Source organism: Sylvia atricapilla, chromosome 4 (assembly GCF_009819655.1).
Source record: "Sylvia atricapilla isolate bSylAtr1 chromosome 4, bSylAtr1.pri, whole genome shotgun sequence".
NCBI lineage: Eukaryota > Metazoa > Chordata > Aves > Passeriformes > Sylviidae > Sylvia > Sylvia atricapilla.
In genome coordinates, this window is record NC_089143.1 from 52,001,045 (window position 1) to 52,016,317 (window position 15,273).

Sequence of the window (15,273 nt, forward strand, 5' to 3'; positions counted from 1 at the left end):
TAATGAATATGGTCTGGCTTATTACAGGGAGATGGTTTCAAATGAGTAATCCCATTGAAAACACAAATTTGATTGTGAAGGGACCAGATATGGTGAATAAAAGTTTGTTTGCTTTTAAATATAAGTTGACTGTTCTTGATGATCTCTGAGGGAAAGCATCTAAAAATATCTGAAGACCTTTCAGTTACTGTTAGTGCCTTTTAATAGAAACACTAAGCAGTGAGTTGAATTTGAGTCTCAGATCTTTATAAAACAAAAGCATGTCTTTGATTTTGGAGTTATACATCTGGGTGTCCAGTCTCCTCTAATGAGTTGTCCTGAGACTGCTGCAAGCCTAAAGTGAAGCCCATGCTGATGGGGTTTTTGCAGAGGCTTGAGTTTGGGGTATTTTTTTGGAAAACAGCCTAAAAGATGTCCCAGAGTTTTGGTCATTTCTGCTCATAGGTTTAACTCCCTTGCTGTATAAGCCCCCTGTGCCTCTGTTTGTGCTGGATCTCCCACAATCTGTAACACATAAATCTCAGTCCTGGTCAAAACACGTGCTCCTCTAGGCTGAGATCCTGGCTTTGCTGCTGCATCACCTGTTTCAGGAGAAGGAAGAAAACTGCCTGTAATGAGTGACTACACAATAACTTTTCTTCAAGGGAATTTGTTGTTTACTAATTCCATGAATTACTGTTGGTTCATGCTTTGAAGAAGAACGATTAATATCCCTTTTATAATGTATCTTGTCTACTGCATCTGTTTCTGTTCTCATTAGCTGTAGTAAGGCATAATCCCTTTGTTTTAAAATGGAAATTGAAAACAGTGAGAAGCAAGAAAAGATTTGCTGGGAGACTTTTGTTCCTTTTTCCTGTCACTTGTCATAGGGCACCTCTCTTCTGTCTGTGCCACTGTGTTCTTTAGCCTCATTCCTTTGGGTTTCAGGTGTTTATTTCTGAGATCTCCTGGTGGTCCCTAAACACACTGCTGCTACCTGCAGTCATGTCAGAGCTGGAGAGAAAAGGGAGTATCACCATAATGTGCTCTGACATGCCTTGTCCCCTACAACACCAAAAATCAGATTTGCCTTTTGTCACTGCGTCACATTACTTGTTGATACCTGGTGTGCTGCACCAAGCTCACCCTGTTGTTCACTTTTATTGCTTTCTTTGTTACTAAATAACTCTTTGGAACTTGTTTTGCTCCAGCCTCAGCTACTCTAAAATTGATAAGATTTTATTTCCTACTCATATTTTTACCCTCTCTAGAATTTTACCATTGTCTCCTGGCTTTCACTATTACTTGCAGTGATTCCTTATTAATTGTTACCTGCAAATGCAATTATTGTGTTTTCCACATTGTGAGTAGGAATCCTGGCCTCACAGTAGTCAGAGAGAGGTTTAGCATAGACTTTAACAGAGCTGGGATTTCACCTCAACAGTGACAGTGACCCACTTCACACCACTGGAGAACTTCTTTCCAACTCATTATATCTCAGCTTTTAAAGATTTATCTGCAGGAGGTGGATGTTGGAGAGTCACTAGGACCAGCAGGTGTTCAGTAATTTTGTGGTGCCAGTCTCTGATGTGTGCCTGGTTGGGAATTTGGGACTGTAAAGTCAAGCACCTCCACAACTGGCCCATTTTTCTGCTCTTCACTAATCAGACTATCCTCGGTCATAAATACCCAGGTCAGGACCATGCATATCTCATCTACTTGGCAGTAAATCTTCTAAGTCTGGTGACAAACATGCTGTTTATGAACATGGGGAAAAATACTAAGCCTTGATATTTTTTAACATGTCCTTTGTATGCTTGCATCCACCACCCATCTCAGTTCCTCACTCTGCAGTCTGCAACACATCCTGACTTGGTGTTCTGCATAATTTCTTTGTACTTGCTCTAATCAGCTATAAAATATTGCAGCACAGAATTGTGCCCTTTATCAGAGTCCTAAAATCTGATAGTTAAAAAAATCTTGGCACGAAGCAGTGACTAAACTTAACTTTACTTGGAGACAACTTCAGACTGTATGATTTATCAGTACCATATTATTTTAATGACCTTTTGGGGTTTTTTGACTGCAGGCATCAGTGCTTGTCGATTTTAACTCCTTTTCCACCTAAAAGACACCATTTTTTTTTTAAGGCAATCATGATATATTCACTCCTGTATTCTTTTTGACTGCTTGATTTGTAATTCAGTCCAAAAAATGATGATGGCTTGTATTTTCTTTCTTTTCTTTTTCACGGGTCAGTACTTTTAGCTGAAGTTAGGTTAACTAGATGATTCGTTCCATAGTTGGTCATATCTGCTTTTCATACAATTATTATAATTTTGAGAGATCTTTCTCATAAGATACTGTGTTTCTTGAAATTTCTTGAATTAGACCATAGAAGAGTGTTCAAATATCCTTAAATTCCCAAGGCTGACGACCACTAAAAACCACTGACACACTGAGTGGTTTTTAAGCTTCTTGTTTGCTTCTTATTAAAAAATAACAATGTAAGTGAGTGAGGAAAGGAATGTTTTAGTGAAAAACTGTCCAATGATTTATTCAGTCTGGCCTTGCAAAACAGTGATACCTCATCTTCTTAATCTGAATCCAATGATTCCCTGCAGTGTGCAAGAGGAGCTGGACTAGCTACTATATTTGCTAGTGTTTCATTTATTTTGTGTATTGTTTGTTAGTCTAAAATAGCTGGCAAATACATGATAGCTGTCCAGATTGTTATACTTTACATCTTTTTTGAAAGACATCTATATCGCAGCTGTTTGTTTCCAGTCCATGGATTTTCAGAAACAATTGTTAAGTCATTTAGTAAACTCATCAGTTAATTTCCACAGATGCATATCATCTGGATTTACTGATTTGCATAGATTTAAATTTTTCAATGCCAGACCCCCTTTTTTTTTTTTCAAATGTTACAAATCCTTCACAACATTTGTGACAACCAGGGGTAATTTTCAAAATTGCCTTCATTCCATTTTGAAAGAGGATTTCTCAGAAGTTTGTCTTTCATTTTGTGAGACTAATGGGATAGGCAGGGAGAATTAAGGTGGACAAAATTAGATTAGTCCTATGGACATGTATTTGCAATAGCCAGAATAGGTGGGATAAATTTGATACCAAAATAGCTTCTGTCCTGATTTGGCCTCCTTGAAAATGTTATCTGAGATTATCAGTCCTGAATTGCATTGGTGTGGCCTGACCTTGAATACTGTGAGCAATTCTGGCAACCACAATGTACGAAAGACATTGAACTGTTAGAGAGCTTCCAAAGGAGGGCAATGAAAATGGTAAAAGGTCTTGAAGGGAATGTGAGGATTGGCTGAGGTCATTGCATCTGTTCAGCCTGGAGGAGACTGAGGGGAGACCTCACTGCAGTTACAGCTTCCTGGTGAGGGGAAGAAAAGGGGCAGGCACTGACCTTTTCTCTGTGGTGACCAGAACCCAAGGGAACAGTTTGAAGCTGTGTCAGGAGAGGTTTAGGTCAGATATCAGGAAAAGGTTCTTCACCCAGAAGGTGGCTGCTCACTGGAACAGGCTCCCCAGGGCCTGATCACAGCACCAGCCAGGCAGAATTCAGGAAGTGTTTGGACAGTGCTCTCAGACACATGCTGTGACTCTTTGGGATATTCCTGCCCAGGGCCAGGAGCTGGATTCAATGATCCTTCTGGGTCCTTTTCAACTCAGGATATTCTAGCATTCTGTGATTACTTTTTTTTTCTCTTGGTAAAGACAAAGACTTGCAGAAAAAAAAAAAAACAGCAATGTTGTCTCAATTATTTTCTCTAAGAATGATGCAGATATATATTTTTTTTTAAATGCATCATAGGACTGAACTCTCAGCCAGAGCAGAGCACGTGTGGTCCCGTGGGCAGATCAGGATTTTAAGTGCAGATCACGTGGAATGCTTTTAATCTCCCACTTGCTGGTTTCTGGATCATGAATTTGTCCTCTATTATTTAGGGAGGCGGTTGATGAGGCACATTCAGCTGTATTTGTCATACACCAGATGTCGGGATAGTTAAAGTCACTCATGCTTCCCCTTGTTTGAAGCTCCTCAGCAGTTGGTCTTGGATGGTTTGCACTTGCACACATGTGCACACACGTACACATGCTATCATTTTTAAACTAGAGAGTATGTTGTGTATCCTAAATATTCATATGATTTCCCATAACACCAATTCCTAGTGACTGGCAGCAAGCACACTGGATAACACCTGAACAGCTTGGGGTAATCGCCAGGAATCTTGGGCTTTGCAAGTGTGTTTTACCCTTGCACTATTCCTTACCATCCCTTCATCCTTTCTCCCTCACCAGCAGTGACACTTGCTCCCTGCAGGCATATTTGCAATTGCCATTCCAGTAGATCTAAATGCCTCTAAAGCAAAGGAGTATCGGTGGTTTGGTGATGACTCAGAAGTCAAACTGCACATCTCAGATGTGCTGTGTACCAATTTCAGTCATGCTTATGTGCTTATTAATTCAGTGTCTTCCTCTCTTCATCAGTTTTCTCTGTCCTGACAGTAAATTATTCTCACGAGTGGTGCCCACAAGAGCCACCATTCATTTTTGTATGTTACTGAACAACTGCCAAATGCAGCAGTGACCACATTTTGGCAGTGGGTGAAATGAAGCCTCTGCATACCATCTGCAAGGATCCTTCAGAGTGGAGTGTACTTAGCAAATATGGCCTATAATTTGCTGACACCTAAACCTGCATTTTGACACATGAGTGATATTTGGCACAAAACCAAACAAAACCCCTAAATAAACAGGGATTTGGAAAAAAATGAAAGAAAAACAAAACCTACCTATTTTGCTCGCACAGTCATTTTTATTCTAAGTGAAGGATTTTTTATTTTTACGCACCCAAATGAACCTTTTTGTCTTTTTCAACTAACTAAATATCCATCTTTCTGTCTCCTCGCCAGGCCACCTGTAGAAGACAGCCAAACCCTGCTGACACCAGTGGTGAGCTGTGGCCCCCCAGGAGCCCTGCTAACCCGGCCCGTCATCTTAACCATGCACCACTGCGCAGAGCCAAACACAGAGGACTGGCAGATCCAGCTGAAGCACCAGGCTGCCCAGGGACCATGGGAGGTGAGGCTCCAGAGCTCCAGCCTGTGTGCAGGCAGGGCTCTCTGGGAGTCCTCTACTTGCCTTTCTGAACTTGGATGCCTGTATTTTGGGGTTTCCATGTGAGGCACATGGCTGCTACAGGCGGGCAGGAGTGTCCTTCACTGTGACATGTCTAAGCTGCTGAGTGCCCATGCAGAGACCTGTCTTGGGGCACTTTGGCACCTCCTAATACTAGCAGTTTTCCATGGTGGGAGCCTGAGGTGGTTCCTTGCCAGCAGTATAGCAGGAGAATGTCCCAAGGCAGCGTGAAAACAGGATCTTCCTACTATAACTGGAGCATAAATTGATGCTTTCAGCAGGGCTGGGCCATCCTAACAGAACCTTCCTCTCCAGCCCGTGCTCCTAAGTCCCTGCTGCCACAAATTGGTCTCATAATTAATTTGGCAAGGGCACTTTCTCCTACTGGTAAGCTTAATAAGGTCAGGGTGGCTTCTGAAGGCAGTTGGGCTGACAGCAGCAGAAGTGCCGTGTCCAGCATTGTCTTCAAAAGCCTCTTGTGTTTGTGCTCCTGCCTGTGGCACTGGCTCTTCCTCCTGCTGGGAGAGAGCGTGCAGCAAGCTCAGCTCTGTCTCGCCAGCTAATCTGCACCCCACAGCCCAACTCGTGGCACCACACGTGTGTTCCTTATTTGTGTCTGTGTGGTCCTGGCACCTTGTCATTTTCCCCCATCCTCCTCCTGCCCTAGGCAGAGGGTGCTCTGCCAGCCCTGCACGCACTCTGGTGTGTGTGCAGCATCCGTGGGGCCCTGGCCATCACACAGCAGTCTTCCTCCTCCTGTCTGCTTGGAGCAGCTCCTCCAAGCTGAGCCTCACACACACGTGTGCACACACATTCGTGCATCACTCGAGGCAGCACCTCCTGCCGGAGCCATGTGCTGGTGTGGCCACGTTGCAGCACCTTGCCCTCCAAAAAGATTGTGCCACCACTGCAAATGTGGTGGGTTTGCCTCTCCGAAGACTGAGGGAGCCAAGCTTAATGCCTCATGCCAGCTGAGCCCCGTCCTCTCAGCTGCCAGGTGTGTACACGTTGTGCTGCAGAGCTGCAGGCAGCAGGCACGAAGTGGATGAGTTGTGCTGAGCGTCGTGTGGCACCTAGGGGCTTTGCAAGAGGCGGTTGTCACCCGCTGCTGACGTTTCGCTTCTGCTCCCTCTCAAGGCCATTCAGAGCACCTTGTGTTATGTGCAGGACACTACACCCAGGCTTGAATGGAGAAATTAGCAGGGGAGCTGTTTTCCTCTATGCCCAGGGTGGGGAGGTCATCTGCATTCAGGCAGGCTTTTTTTTTCCTCATCCTGCAGTCTCATCACAGAGGATTATTCTGAGGAAGCAGCAGGTGATATTTCATATAGATGTGATATTTGGCCATCACAGGGGTTATTTCCTTTCCTTGAGTTTTTATAACTCCTTATTGTCATACTTAGGAGGTGAAGGGCAGTTATTTATTCAGCATGCCTAAGACTACTGATGCTAAAATCATGGCCACCAAATGATTAGTTCTGCAATATTTCTTTCAAAAAAGTCTTGGTGATATTTTCATTATTTCCCTAACTCTGCCCAGAGTTTTAAAAGCAGGAGTGAGGACACGGGGAGTTTTCAACCTCCAATATCATCAGCAGCACCCAAGAGAAATCCGCTCCCTATTGCCTGCCAGGAGAAAAGCTGGAAGCAGGACTTTTAGACCTTGATTAATCTAAGGGGCAAACAGCAAGGACTTTTTGCATCATCCAGGCTTGAAAGGAGAGCAGCTCTGAGGAGTCACATGCTGTAACTTGGCCTCTTTCTCTCTTAGGATGTGGTGGTGGTCGGAGAGGAAAACTTCACCACCCCGTGCTACATCCAGCTGGACCCAGAGGCCTGCCATATCCTGACAGAAACCCTCAGCACCTATGCTTTGGTGGGACAATCAATCACCAAGGCAGCAGCCAAACGTCTGAAACTGGCCATCTTTGGACCACTGTCCTGCTCTTCTCTGGAGTACAGCATCCGGGTCTACTGCCTCGATGACACGCAGGATGCTCTTAAGGTGGCTCTTGATCTCTTGCTTGCTTTCCCTCTCCCTCCCCAGTTGTCACAGGACTGCACTCATAGCAGAGACTGGACCTTCTGCTCCATGTATTCATGCTCCCTGGGTTATTTTTCTGATTAGAAGAGCTTGACAGCAAACTGCTGTTCTACAGTTAACCCTCACACACTATAAATTGTCCTTTGCATAGAGATCTCACACTATTTTCCGCCCACCAGTCTTTTTTCTTTTGTTTACCTGTATCATATCCTGAATCCTAAGGTTTTTGCATTATTAAAAGGCCAGAAGGTACACAGGGCTTCATTCGTTATTCATGTATTTTTAATGCTAAGTGCCAGATCCCCAGGGATGGGGAAACATATAAATGCTTCTTTGTAAGTAGTTGATAATGATAAAAGAAGCTTCTGGCCCGTTAATCACTGCCTGCTTTCATACTGCTTTATTACACCTCTTTGCGTGCAGCTTTCTGTGTTGGGAATTCGCAACTGGAATAAACCAAAGCTGCTGCTATCCCTAACTGCATAACCTTAGTCTCCCTGTGTAATTCTGGCAGTCACACTAACACACACTCACTACATGCAGATGAGCAGTGAGGTAACCATACCTGCTATTTCTCTTTATAAATACCTGTACTTACACAGAAGGTATCTATAATAGATGCACTCATGAAATATGTAGCTCCAACTGCACAAGCGAGTTTATTAAAAGGTGGGGATTTTCCTTTAGTTGTAAGTAGTGCAACTTCACTTCTTTGCAGCAAAGTGATTTCAAAGCCTGACTAAGCAGAGTCATCCTGCTGCTGTACACACTTTTGTTTCCCCAGGTCTAGGTGGGAATTATTGGGATTTAAACCCAAATACAGTGGCTGGGAGATGTTTGTGTTTTTTAGAACAGTGACCTCTATCACTGAAAGCAGCATGCTTGGTTTTTCTCCCTGATATTCTCTGATATTGCCTGCTATAGGCTTTGCTGAGGGGGTGCTCCTGTCGATGTAAGAGAGGCAACAAAGTGTAAGAGCTGAAGCAGGCACATAGTGACTTCAGCATGGTTTTATCCTCTGGGAGCTTGGTCTCAGTCACTGCAATGGTGTTACAGCCTCTTAGAAATTATTATTTTCCCTGGTCTGATTTCCCTTTTGTTTTTCCTATTTAAAAAAACCAAAAACAAACACAAACGAAAAAAAAACCCCAACCAAACAAAAAACCCAAACAAACAAACAAACCCCCACCAGTGAAAAGGATCTTTCATAGCAATCAAGCTTCAAAGGTCCTGATGGTTTTATGCCTGTGCTGCATAATACAATTTTCCATGGGTTTGACAAGGCCTGAGGTAATAATAACTGAGTTGGAGGGGCCTTGGCCAGCCAGCTAATGCAGTCAGAGCTGAGGAATCTAATTAGGAATTACTCAGGAGCTGTTGGTCTGTTTCTAATAGACTGTAGGGAGAGTTGTGTGGTAAAGTTAATCCAATTCAGCACAACAGCAGAAGGGATCAGGAAAGGCACACAGGGGGAACCATCCTTCACCTGAGAAGCTGCAGGCAAAATCTGGGAGGGCAACAGGTCAGTCCTTGGGATCCTGCCGCAGTTAGATGCCAAAGTGAGACTGCAATTTAGTGAGGAAAGGTGAGCAAAGTTAGGAGGCCACCATTTCACTCAGCGCTTTTTTATGTCAAGTTCATGCATTTTAATTTTCTTTCTCTTTGGTATGTCTACCCTAGGACTGGGGGGACACCCATGGGGTTCAAGACCCAGCTAGCTGGTGGTTTGCAGGAGGACAAGCACATCTACTTGCTGGCCACAGACTCTTCTGAATGCATGAGTTGCACTTCTTTGGAAGTGTAAGGTCTGGGGAAGAAGAATATTGAGGAAAAAGAAGCCTAGTAGACCAGCTGTAGATGAGTAAAATAGGTGTAGAGGGAAGGGCTGGCTATGGACCAGTGTGTATAAGCAGGCATGCAAAAACTAGTACATACAAACCAGTGTGTGCTAAACATCCCTGTGTGACAGTGTTGTGCAGACTCAATCTATGACTATTTAGATGGAAGGAAAAAAGGCTGGGGTATTTGGCACGTGTTTTCACAGCAGCTGGTACTGCAGCAGCCCCTGCCGTGCTGGGAGGACATCCTTGGCACTGCTGTATTGCCAAAGGGAAGGCATTCACAGGGCAATTACCACTGGGTGTGGGGACTAGGCGTGCAGGCAGGGCTGGGCCAGCAGATCCTGAGGTTAGAAGTATTTTGGAGAGGAAAGAAAAGTTGTAAGCAGCAGGTGAAGCACCAGCTGCAACATCTCCATGTCTCGAGGCTGGCTGCTCTGGGCAAAGCACAACAAGGGTAGGGAAGAGCAATATTCCCATATTTGCATTCCCTGAGCTTTGGAAGAGCCTTTGTAGGGGATCGTGCGTATTTTTTAATAGACAACCAAATGCATTCTGTTCTTATTTACAACTAGGAATGAGTGTGCCATATGCTGAATATGTTTTAACAGCCACCAAAGGAAGACAAGTAGTTGCAGTATAAAGCACAGTGCAGTGTTTATCCAGCAGACTTTTCCCTCTCATCATGCAGAGTAAGCACTCACAGCTGAGCTGCCAGCACCCGCAGTACAGTGGGGAAGTGTAATGATTTGCCATCAATAAGGGCTCGGTTATTGTGGGAGCAGCTTAGTGAGGTTCCTGGTGGCCGTGGAGCAGCGTGGGCTCAGTGCTGATCACACATGCAGCATCCTCTGTCCCACAGGGTCCTGAGCCACCTGCATGGGATGCTCACAAAAATGCTTTTTGGGCAAGGATGAGGGGAGTTGTGACAGTGAATGCTGGTGGCCTCTTTTTTTAAGGCTAAATTTTTTGCATTTTGAAGGGGATGCCCAAGGTTAAAAAGAAAAAGGAAAAAAGGTAATAATATGATAGCTATAAAGAAATCCATCTGCTTTGCTCTCTTTATTGATATGTGGCTTTGAGATTGAGGTATGTGACCTGTGTGGCAGTGTAGCAGGGGCTGAGCAGCCAGATACATGGAAACAGCTGCCTCCCTCACTGGGGGCGCGTGAAGGACTCCAGGTTGTAGCAGGGTGACATTCCCCAAACTATCTTGTGCTGCACAAAAAAAAACACCCCAAAATGGGCACAATAGGCCTGTGATCTTCTCTCTGTTACTTAATGAGTATTTTTCTTTTCATTGAAGAAAGGCACAGCTTGGACCGAACACAGTTGTTTCCTTGTGCCCCTTTAGTGAGGAGGCCCAGGCTGTGGCTGTTCTGGTGTCACGGGTGATGGAGTGATGCCCTCTCCTAGGAAATAACTCCTGCCTTGCAGGGTGGTGAGACAGTGGGCAGGGTGACCACAGCCACCTCAGCATGGGGCAAGCAATATGCAGCTCAGGTTTTGGCTCAGGAGGACACAGAGGTGCCAGCCAGTGGGATAAGCACTGCTCTAAAAAAAGGCTGTATGGCAGGAACCAGCCCATGTGTTTGAAGGGCTGTGCAAGACATGGCTCCAAATTAATTCTGAATTAATTAGCTAAATGGCATGGGAAATGCACAGGCTGCTTGGCATCCTCCAGTTAGAGCATGTGGAAGGGCTACAGTGGCCCAGGGTGGCTACCAGAAGTGGGATGTTGAAACTAGACACACAGATGTGGTGGGTGGGATGGTGCAGCATCATGCTGCAGTTTCCCCCCACAGCAGTGCAGCTCCCAGAGCTGGTGCAGCATGAGCAGGAGCAGTTTCTTAGCACCCCTGCCCCACATGCCTGAGAGGTGGCATCTGCAATTAGCTCACATAATTCCACAAGTCATCTTCTGGACCTTCCAGGGAGGTAATTGGAACATAATGAAGATCTATAGTAATCAGATAATTACTATTGATTGCTCTTTAGACATCTTGATGAAGTAATTAGGTGGCACTGGAAAGAAGCTGGAACTGATTCATTGGCATAACCTTAATCTGAAAGGTTTCCTGATTTTGTTTCTTTTCCTTTAATGGACAACAAAAGAACATCGTTTTAGCTTCAGGATCTTCCAGATGCTTTTCTTACGTGCTTACTACCTCTCTTAATGTGGTCAGAGCAGCTTAGCTAAAATGGGGGCTCTTTTATTTGGCCTGGGACAGAATCCCAGTTTTATGTGTCCCTGTATTCCTTGAGCATCTCCACAGTGTGTGATTGGCCACATGAGACTGGTTGGCTGGTTGACTCGTTTGAATAAATGTGACTGAGATTGGTTATGTTGGTTTCTAATGGGGCTCATGGAGGTGCCTTTACACTTGCTTCTTCCATGTGGTCCACAATTAGGCTGTTTGTAGGCAGCATTCGACTGTGAGCTTATTAATTACAACCTTGCATTTAGCTTCCTAAAATGACCAGACTCCTGGCTTGCTAGCTCTCAATCACATGACCAATATTTCCGTTGGCCTGAAGCTGTGTATTTGTGTGAACAAAAGGCTCCATCACAGTGTCCTGCGCTGTTTCCATGCCATCCCGATGGAGTGTCAGGGTAGGTACCTGCTATCTCTGTCACGGGGCACTTTCTCAGGAGGCCATGAGCTGACAGACCAGTGGTATGCACAAGTACCCCATGTCAGCAGGACCTACACAAATGAGAGTTTCCAAAAACAAGATAGTAAAAATTAGATATCCAGTTTGATGAGCAGCGGAGATTGATCTATTTCTGAACTCAAACAGTGACTGCATGCAAAGTCTTCACATTCCATTTAATAGCATAGAATTGAGCTTCTGCTTATAGGACATGTGAGAAAACACTGTGTCTCCCAGAGGAGAGGTGCCTGCACTGGGCTGCTGCTGGATTGAAGGAGGTGAGAGGGTTATAATCTGATCAACTGATGCAGTTCTAGTTCACAGGGACACACAGTTCTGTGCAATGCCTGTGTATTTTTTTAACCTGTATTACACAAGTTACAGCATCTACAGCACACAGTCTTGAGGACTCAGAAGACCAGTGTGCTGTCTTGGTGAAATCTGACCACTTTCTTCTTTTTGTCCCAATACTACAGGAGGTTCTCCAGCTTGAGCAGCAGATGGGTGGGCAGCTTTTGGAAGAGCCTAAAGCTTTGCATTTCAAGGGAAGCACCCACAACCTCCGTCTGTCCATTCATGACATTGCCCATTCTCTCTGGAAGAGCAAGCTGCTGGCTAAATACCAGGTGAGCATAACAAAACATTCCCATTGGATGCTAGCAGTGAGACTTAAAGAAATACTGTCACACACAGGTGTATTTAAAAAACACTAGGAGTCAGGCTGTAGTTCCATGGACTTTTTTTTTTTTTTTCTTCCCTGGACCATTTGCAGTCACATTAGCACGGGGCTTGCAGTCTCTGGTCACACAGCATCCATGCCTTGGTCCCACATCCTTCCCTGACTCTACTTGTTTTGCTTTCCTCCTGCAGGAAATTCCCTTTTACCACATCTGGAGTGGATGTCAGAGGAACCTGCACTGCACCTTCACACTGGAAAGGTTCAGTCTGAATACCCAGGAGCTGGTGTGCAAACTGTGTGTGCGGCAGGTCGAAGGAGAAGGACAGATCTTCCAGCTCAACTGCTCTGTCTCAGAGGTAAATGACATCTGTGTACCTTTCTATCCAACTGTGGGAACATGGGATGGCTAAGAAGATAAAACCTTTCCCATTGCTACCTCTTCAGTGCTTCCCATTTTGTTCTTGACTGCTGGTATGGACATAAAGAATAGATTAAGTCATGCTTTGTCTCTCCTGTTACATTTTTGCTTAGTTTGTCTGATCTGGAAGGAAGCATCCCTCCTTCAGGGTGGGAGGAGAGCAGCTTTGGTCTCTCTACTAGTGCTGCCTTTCTCTGTGTCTATGTGGAGGAGCTCTTTGCCTGCCATTCCCTGAAACATCTCATGAAGCTCTTATAGTCCTGTTTCCTTGGCAGTCCATGAGACCCATCATGCCTGACAGATTCCTGGAGAGAGAGAAAAGATAATAGGAAAATGTCAGTGCTGTGTGTTCCATGAGCCACTCCCCCCTGATCCCATGTAATAGCTGCTGTGCAATAGGAAGTATCAGATGGTCTGGTTGCAGTAAACCTGTTTCCTCATATTTTGCTACTACTACAGATCCTGACTTTTGTCTTTGGCAACTTTTCTTTTGATGGCTGAAATTTTCCAGAAGAAATTCTATCATAAGTTTGGGGACATCTTTGCCAATGCTGTGTAGCACCTGGAGAATTATTGCTCCATGGGGCAGTCAAGCTTGAGGCTGAGATGGAGCAACAAATTCAAATGTGAAGTGGCCTTGACTCCAGTGAATGTACTGGTGGGTTTTACCCCTGGTACCCTTGGCAGCAACGAGGAGCAGACTCTCAGGCAGCAATTACAGCTGGCTGGCTTGGGAAAGGGCTGCAAGAGCAGAGACAAAAGTTACTTGTGCTGTAGGGCTCTGACGGTGAGCACCATTACCCACAACATCTGCTTGGTTAGTGGGTGTAAAGTTACAGATTCATCTGGGGACTACACAGCATTAAGGACAGATGGTAAAACAAGCATCATAAACAATTATTGTAATAAGTGCTGCATTGAGGTAATCACTAATTTAACCTCACAGAGAAGAGAAAGAACTGAAAGTAACTTTAATGAAATGCAAGTATACTCTATAATCATCTTCAGCTGGTTGTGTGTAATAGGGCCTGGTAATAGATTCAGAGGGAACAGGATAATATTCTTGTCTTGTGCTGTGATCCTATCCATCAAGGATGAATAGAGGGAGTGAATAATACCACTGTGATCAAGGCTGCCTCCTGCAAAATTGCCCCTTTTTGTTGACACCTTGTGATATTCCCAAACTCCAGCAAGGAACAGGAGGACCTTGGGCTGCTAAGAGTTGGAATATAGGGTCAACTAGGGAAAAATCCTGTAACTCAGAGATTTGATGAAAGGGTAATCACCTGAAAGGGTAATAACTGCAACTTAGAAAACAATGTATGCCTCAAAGTGTGATAAAGGCATCAGACCAGGCATCAGGAAACCATAGCTCTGATTCCTCACGTTTTCTTCTGAGGTTAAGCTTATGGTATCCAGCTAGTGGTTAGGCATTGCAGGACTGTGCTGGCATCTTTCTTTATTGCTGGATCTGTCTCTCTGCCACTGTCACCCTGTGATAAAAATTTAGTAACATAGTTTCCTGCATCCTCCCTTGATGGGCTTTCTTTTTAGTCTCCTGCAAAAGATGTAAAACTTCTGCAGATTAAACTGTCTTATTTTGGCTTTATACACTGTCTGCCACTGGGACTTCAAAAATACAAATGCAGTGAGTGCCAAAACACGCACATTTGCAAAGCAGGAGGAAAATTGTGATAAAGGTCTCTATTGATTCATTTTTTGAAGCCCTGTTCTTACCTTGTGCTGTTGATACTCACACAAAAGAGCCACAGGGCAATGCTACAGATACTTGGGCCCCTCTGCAGCAATGCTGAAGCCCCTGGGGCTGCAGGCCACCTTGACAGCCAGGGCAGCACTTGTGTCCTTTGGCCCACAATATAAAGAAAAGATTATCTGTCTGCAATGCCACTGCCACCACCCTACTGCCACTTCCAGCCTCCCAATGTGCGTGATCCTGAAGGCAGCACCAGCATCAAGCACATCATTTTCCTGTCTCCTGGGCAGTGCCTGCTGCCAGGTCGTTGGGCACTGGGGTTGGGACAGGCAGCCTCTGATCCAGAGCCTTGGCACCCAAGTACAGATGCCATGTTCAGCATGTTAATTGAGGACATTACAGGGTAGTGTAAACCTTCCCTGGTTAGAAATTTCACTGATTGCCTAAAATGCCATATCTTTAACAAAAAAATCCCAAAAAACCCAAAAATCATTCAGACAAACAAACACTCAACACCCACCCCCCCAAAAAAAACCAAAAACAAAAACAAAAAACAACAACCCCACCATATTTATACAGTGGAAGAGAATTAATTGGTGTAGATAAAAGAGTGGAGCCAGAAGGTTTAATTCTGTGCATCACTCATGGATGCTGGCTCTCCCCTTTCCATCTCTGAATACATTATTGGGGGGTAAACCAGAGATTGCAAAGGAGAGCATCTCCAGCAAAATCCTTTGGGGGTTTATGATTGCAGCTTCAGCTTCAGCCAGGAGCTAC

At 44.7% G+C, this 15,273-nt stretch overlaps 1 protein-coding gene across 2 annotated transcripts in view; it reads left to right on the forward strand.

The window, feature by feature from the left end:
* Nucleotides 1–15,273, forward strand: part of UNC5C (unc-5 netrin receptor C) — a 245,451-nt gene that overhangs the window by 225,393 nt on the left and 4,785 nt on the right. For both annotated transcript variants that reach the window (XM_066317918.1, XM_066317919.1), the window contains 4 exons: nt 4,923–5,091; nt 6,920–7,153; nt 12,162–12,311; nt 12,556–12,720. In XM_066317918.1, coding sequence (XP_066174015.1) covers nt 4,923–5,091; nt 6,920–7,153; nt 12,162–12,311; nt 12,556–12,720 — 718 coding nt within the window. The remainder of the gene's footprint in view (nt 1–4,922; nt 5,092–6,919; nt 7,154–12,161; nt 12,312–12,555; nt 12,721–15,273) is intronic.